The sequence below is a fragment of the Tupaia chinensis genome, unplaced genomic scaffold (genome assembly GCF_000334495.1).
Source record: "Tupaia chinensis unplaced genomic scaffold, TupChi_1.0 Scaffold000568_1, whole genome shotgun sequence".
Taxonomy (NCBI): Eukaryota; Metazoa; Chordata; class Mammalia; order Scandentia; family Tupaiidae; genus Tupaia; species Tupaia belangeri.
Genome location: NW_006160082.1, coordinates 3,031,063 through 3,036,934, shown reverse-complemented (window position 1 = coordinate 3,036,934; position 5,872 = coordinate 3,031,063). Strand labels below are relative to the sequence as shown.

At 45.5% G+C, this 5,872-nt stretch overlaps 1 protein-coding gene and 1 pseudogene across 11 annotated transcripts in view; both read left to right on the top strand.

Moving 5' to 3' along the window:
• Positions 1-3,501: 3,501 nt before the first annotated feature.
• On the top strand, positions 3,502-4,603 carry LOC102489562 (ataxin-3-like; annotated as a pseudogene).
• Positions 4,604-5,536: 933 nt separating this feature from the next.
• Positions 5,537-5,872, top strand: part of ZC3H14 (zinc finger CCCH-type containing 14) — a 64,231-nt gene continuing 63,895 nt past the window's right edge. For 2 of the 11 annotated variants that reach the window (XM_027775497.1, XM_027775495.1), the window contains exon 1: positions 5,539-5,699. In XM_027775497.1, coding sequence (XP_027631298.1) covers positions 5,664-5,699 — 36 coding nt within the window. In that variant the 5' untranslated portion in view covers positions 5,539-5,663. Of the gene's footprint in view, positions 5,700-5,872 lie in introns of all 11 variants that reach the window. The other 9 variants (XM_006158008.3, XM_027775496.1, XM_027775498.1 and 6 more) reach the window with 6 other exon arrangements.

Here is a 5,872-nt window from a genome sequence, read left to right as displayed (position 1 = left end):
TTTAATAGGAAAGAAAGGAAAGTACACCCAAAAAGGCTCTTGGGCAGGCAGATTGCCAGGTGGCAACTGCCCTTGATACTGGTTAATTGTTACTTTTATTACTAGAGGTGATCATGAATATTTATTGGTGGGAGGTCTGTCATACTACCTACATCCTTCGTTTGAATTTGAATTCCTGCGTTTTCTCCTGCTCTTGTGCACTTCTCCCACAGGTAAGGAATGAGGAATTTGATTACCTTATTGATCATGGCCAGTGTGAGTTGCTTAAAACTTAAAGCCAGGAAACATGTTAGGATTCTGTTCAAATGGTAGGTACATGAACCTATTGACATCTCAAGACTTTTTTTTTTTAATAGAAGTTTTTGCCATAGGGCACATGCACTTGTGGGAGAGTTAGAGACAGTGAGAGGGAAAGTAAGAAATTACCTGCCAGTGGGGGGGGGTTACCATGCCACAATCCCTTTCCCACTCTCCTCCTGGGATCTTCGCCACTCATGCACACACCTGGTATAATTTTCAAGCCACCAAGGACAGGACTGAAACTGTGGTGGACCATGTGAAAGTCCAGTGACATAAACTACTATACCACCTGCTGGCCCCAAGTGAGCTCCTTCTTAAATACCTTTTGATCTTTTCCCTATTCTGAATACATTTTCAGAAAACAGTATTTTTTTTATAAAATATTCATCCAATATTTTCTGTATAGTGACTGAGAACTTTGTACCCATTACTTTGTAACAGCTCTTTGCATCCTTAGTTTTGAAATGGTGGGCAAAGGAACAGAAACAGCTTACCTCTCCTTTGGATTGTGAGTGTCATGAAAGCAGGGACTTGATCTTGCTCATCTTTGTGCTCTGCTTCCCAGCACAGTATCTGGCTCAGTTGTAGGCATTTAATTTTTAATCAGCAAACCTAGTGCTGTTATGATCTCAGTGCGGTTTGAAATGCTTCACAAATATTAACTTACTTCGTCTGCATAGTAACCCTTTGCAGGAGTAACCAGTACCATACCTATGTCACAGATGAGGAAACTGAGGCATAGAGCGGATCAGCAATTTACCTAAGGTCTCAGAAGGAGTGTCAGAGCTCAGAAGGAGTGCTAGGATTCAAAAGAAGACAGGCTGGCTCCAGGGTCCTGGTTCTCAGTCACTCTCCTCCACTGCCTCTCATCAATGTTGAATGAATGTTCGATCATTAGATTTACCTATGAGGAATGCTTTTGTAAATTAGGTATTTTGTTTCTTCTACCCTACATAATAAATGCTTACTATGTACCTGGTGTCTGAAAAGAAATGTTGGTGAGATGGGAAGGCTATAGAGAGCTTATCATTTTGTTGCAGATACAAAAATGCACACATGTGAAATTAACATGAGAGAGAGCATATTGAGTATCGTGCCAGTAGTTCCCATATAGTTGCTTGAGAAAGTCAGGAGAAAGGATTATATGAGATTATGGATTGGCCATGTGGCAGACAGGTGGAAGGTAGTCCCGTGATTTCTGTTCCTGCTGTCCACACCCTGTGTTATCCTCTCCTCTTGAATGTGTATCACCTCTAGCTAATGAATCTAGTGAAAATGAGGTATTTTATAGATATAATTAAGGCCCTATATCTGGTGACTTTTGGCTTGGGCCTTGAGTGAGCCTATATTTACTAGATGAAAACCCATAAAAGAGAAACTGGTCCTTTCTTGAGTTGAGAGGGAAGATTCTCTTTGCTTGATTAAGTAAGCAGCCAAGTTGGAGAAGCTGGTGGCAGGTATCTGAGGTTACCTCTAAATGATGACCAGCAAAAACCTGAGTCCTTACTTATAACACCACAAAGAAATGAGTTCTTGCTAACAACCTAGATGAGCTTGAAAATGGATCCTTAGTCAAGCTCCGGAAGAGACACAGTTGGCCCGACACCTCAATTGCAGCCATGGAATATACCTCTTTTTTTTTGATAGGTTTTTGCTATAGGGCGTGTGCATGCGCTCGCCAGAAAGATAGAGAGACAGAAAGCAGGAAATCACCCCCCGGGGGGATGGCCACTCCACAATCCCTTCTCCTCCATTCTCCTCTCAGGATCTTGGGCACGCATGCACATGTGCCTGGCGTGAATTTAAGCTGCTGGGTCCGGGACTCAAACCATGGTCAACTACATGGGAGTCCAGCGATATAGCCATTACATTAACTGCTGGTGCCGGCCATGGAAGACCTTTTATGAGGACCTGGTGACGCTGTGCTCAGGTGGTTGCTGACCCATGGAAACCATGAGATGATAAGTGTGTGTGTGTGTGTGTGTGTGTGTGTAATTTGCCAGAGGCGGTGTGTGCTTGCCAGAGAGAGAGAGAGAGAGAGAGAGAGAGAGAGAGAGAAGAGAGAGAGAAAGCATCTCCCAATGGGAGATGATCATGCTGCAATTCCTTCTCTTCCATGTCTCCATCCTTGTAGGATTTTGGGATCACAGGCACACATGTGGTTATGTACCCACCAGAGAGACCAGAGAGAGACAGAGACAGTTAGAGGAAAAGTAAAAAATCACCCTCCAGGGTGGATGGCCACACCACAATTCCTTCTCTATTCTCCTCCTGGGATTTTGGGCACTCACGGATATATGCTCAGCATGATTTTCAATAGCCACAAGGTTCAGGACTCGAATTGTGGATGGCCACGTGGAAATCCAGTGCCTTAACCGCCATGTCACCTGCTGACCCCAAAGCTGGCATAATTTTTTAAAAATTTTATTTAACTTTATTTACTTTATTCATTTATCTTCATTTGACCAGAGAGGGACAGAGCAAGAGAGAGAAAGTGAGAAAGCAAGCCGCCACATCCGGGACTCAAACCTCGGTCGACCATGTGGGAGTCCAGTACCCTTAACCACCATGCCACCTGCTGGCCCAAAGCTGGCATAATTTTCAAGTTGCCAAGTCCAGGACTCAAACCAGGTATGGGGGTATGGGTCCTGGCTCCTCAACCACTATGCCACTGAGTGACCCCCAACTTTTTTGTGTGTGTGTGCTTTTAAAGAGAATTTTGCCTTAGAGCGTATACACTTACAAGAGAAAGAGAGAGCGAGAGAGACAGAGAGAGTGAGGGGGGGAGAGAAACAGTGATAGGGAGAGTAAGAAATCACCCTCTAGGGGGCGTAACCACTTCATAATCCCTTCTTCTCCATTCTCCTCCTGGGATCTTGGGCATGTACATGTGCCCAGCGTGATTCCCAAGCCACCTGGTCTGGGGAGCAAACTGTGGTCAGCCACGTGGGAGTCCAGTGACGTCTGCTGGCCCCCCAACTTGTTTTAAGCTGCTAAATTTGTGGTCATTTGTTATGCAGTAATTATGAACTAATAGAGGGTACTCTCAAGAATTCCTGGATATGGAGGAAAAGAGAGACCCTTTCTATGACTACTCTGCCTCCAAGGTTTTGTGATCAGAGACAGGAATGATTAACCCACTATTGAAAGAAATAGGGGATGGAGCTGGAGGGGGCTGGTTTGGCATGGGAGTCATTGGCTCCAGACAAATAAACATGGAATCTATCTTCCACGAGAAACAAGAAGACTCACTTTGTGCTCAGCATTGCCTGCATAACCTGTTGCAAGGAGAATATTTTAGCCCTATGGAGATATCCTCAATTGCACATCAGCTAGATGAAGAAGAGAGGATGAGAATGGCAGAAGGAGGAGTCACTAGTGAAGACTATTGCATATTTTTACAGCAGCCTTCTGAGAACACGGATGCCAGCAATTTTCTCTCTATTCAGGTTATAAGCAATGCTTGAAAGTTTGGGGTTTAGAACTAATCCTATTCAACAGTCCAGAGTATCAGAGGCTCAGGATCGATCCCATAAATGAAAGATCATTTATATGCAATTATAAAGAACACTGGCTTACAGCTAGGAAAAAAGTGATTTAACTTGAATTCTCTCTTGGTGGGTCTAGAATTAATATCAGATACATACCTTGCACTTTTCTTGGCTCAGTTGCAACAGGAACGTTATTCTATATTTGTCATCAAGGGTGATCTGCTGGATTGTGAAGCTGACCAACTCCTACAGATGATCAGGGTCCAACAAACGCATCAACCAAAACTTACTAGATAAGAATTAGCACAACTAAAAGATCAGAGAGTCCATAAAATAGACCTAGAATGAATCTTAGAAGCAAATCATGGGTCAGGAATGTTAGACGAAGATGAGGAGGATTTGCAGAGGGCCCTGGCACTAAGTCACCAAGAAATTGACATGGAGGATGAAGAAGCAAATCTCCACAGGGCTATTCAGCTCAGTATGCAAAGTAGTTCCAGAAATATATCTCAAGGTAGTCCACAGACATCAAGCACAAATCTTACTTCAGAAGAGTTGCGGCAGAGAAGCCTACTTTGAAAAGCAGCAGCAGCCAGATCCACCAGGACAGGTCTCCCGTCCATGTGGAAGGAGCACTTGGAAACGATCCAGGTGATGATGCTATGAGTAAAGAAGACATGCTTCAGGTAGCTGTCATCTTGTCTTTGGAAACTGTTAGAAAAAATTTGAAACTGAAGGAAAGAAATAATACCTTAAAAAAATCATTTAGATATTCACACTTTCCAAGATTATCCTGTGTGATTGCAGCATAAGGTCCATTTTGATAATGTTGTCAAAGAGAACAATGTTCAACAGGGGAAATAAGACTTTTAGGTGGTTTGCACACAAAATGGTGGAAAAATGCATCTGTAGGATAAATAATGATCTTCCAAATACTAGCAAAGAGACACTCAGTAATGAAAGAAATTTAAAACAAAAAAACATTTTTTGAAAAAGAAAGAAATAGGGAAATCAGGAGCAGAAACCGATCTGAGCAAAGAAGAGATGATGAAGAACAGTTTTAAAGTGTGGAATTTGAAGAAAATAAATTTGCATGTAGATATCCAGAATATGGGAGTGGAGTTTGGGTGAAAACTCAAGGCTGATGGAAAATTTAGCCAGTATTAGAATGAAAGTGAAAACTGAAATTCTGAAAATAAGTTCTCCAAAGGAGGGAGGGAGCTCAGAGAGGAGCAGAAGGATGTGGCTTAGCCTTGGGGAAAAACCACTGAGGAAACTGGGAGAAGGACGACAGAGCCAAACCAAGGGAGCCTGGGAAGCTGTACTGTCAAAGAAAGGACTGTGGTGGATGGTTCTGCTGTGCTGCATAGTCCTTTTCCCTCCAAGTGTAGTTATCTTGCAACCTCTAGGAGGAAGTCTCCATTTACAAATAAGAGAACTGAAGCTGGGTTTGAACTTGGATATCACGGCATTGCCTGGGATCTTTCCGCTACACATTTAATTCACTCTTACTATCCAAAAGAAAATAAAATGAGTAAGTAAAGGGCCAGGAAAGGGTCGAACAGTCTCCCCAGAGTGCCCAGTACGGATTGAAGGCCACCCGTACTCCGCGGTTCCCCTTGCAGCCAGCAGGGGTCGCCAGAGCGTAAACTCGCGAGCCGAGGTCTGCGCAGGCGCAAACGCAAGCGCAGGCGCACTGGTCCTCACTCGCTCTGACTCGCCAGAGCTTCGGCGGGGGCGGTGACACGCAGTGCGCGCGGTCGGGGGCGGAGAGGCGGTGGAAGAGGCGGGGGCGGCGGAGTAGGAGACCGCGGCGGGCTCCGGGTTGAAGAAGCGTTGCGCAGTGCCGAGCCCGCCGCACGCCGCGGAGCCATGGAGATAGGCACCGAGATCAGTCGCAAGATCCGGGTGAGGCCCGCGTTGGCCGGCGCCGAGCGGGGACGGGGAAGCTGGGCCTCGGCCTGCCGGCTGGCGGTTGCCAGGAGTAACGAGGGCGGTGGGCCCGGCTTGGACTTCGCGGCCTGGCCGCCGCTGTGTCTTCGAGACCGGCTACGGGGGGTATAGCGGGGTCCCCCCCTCGT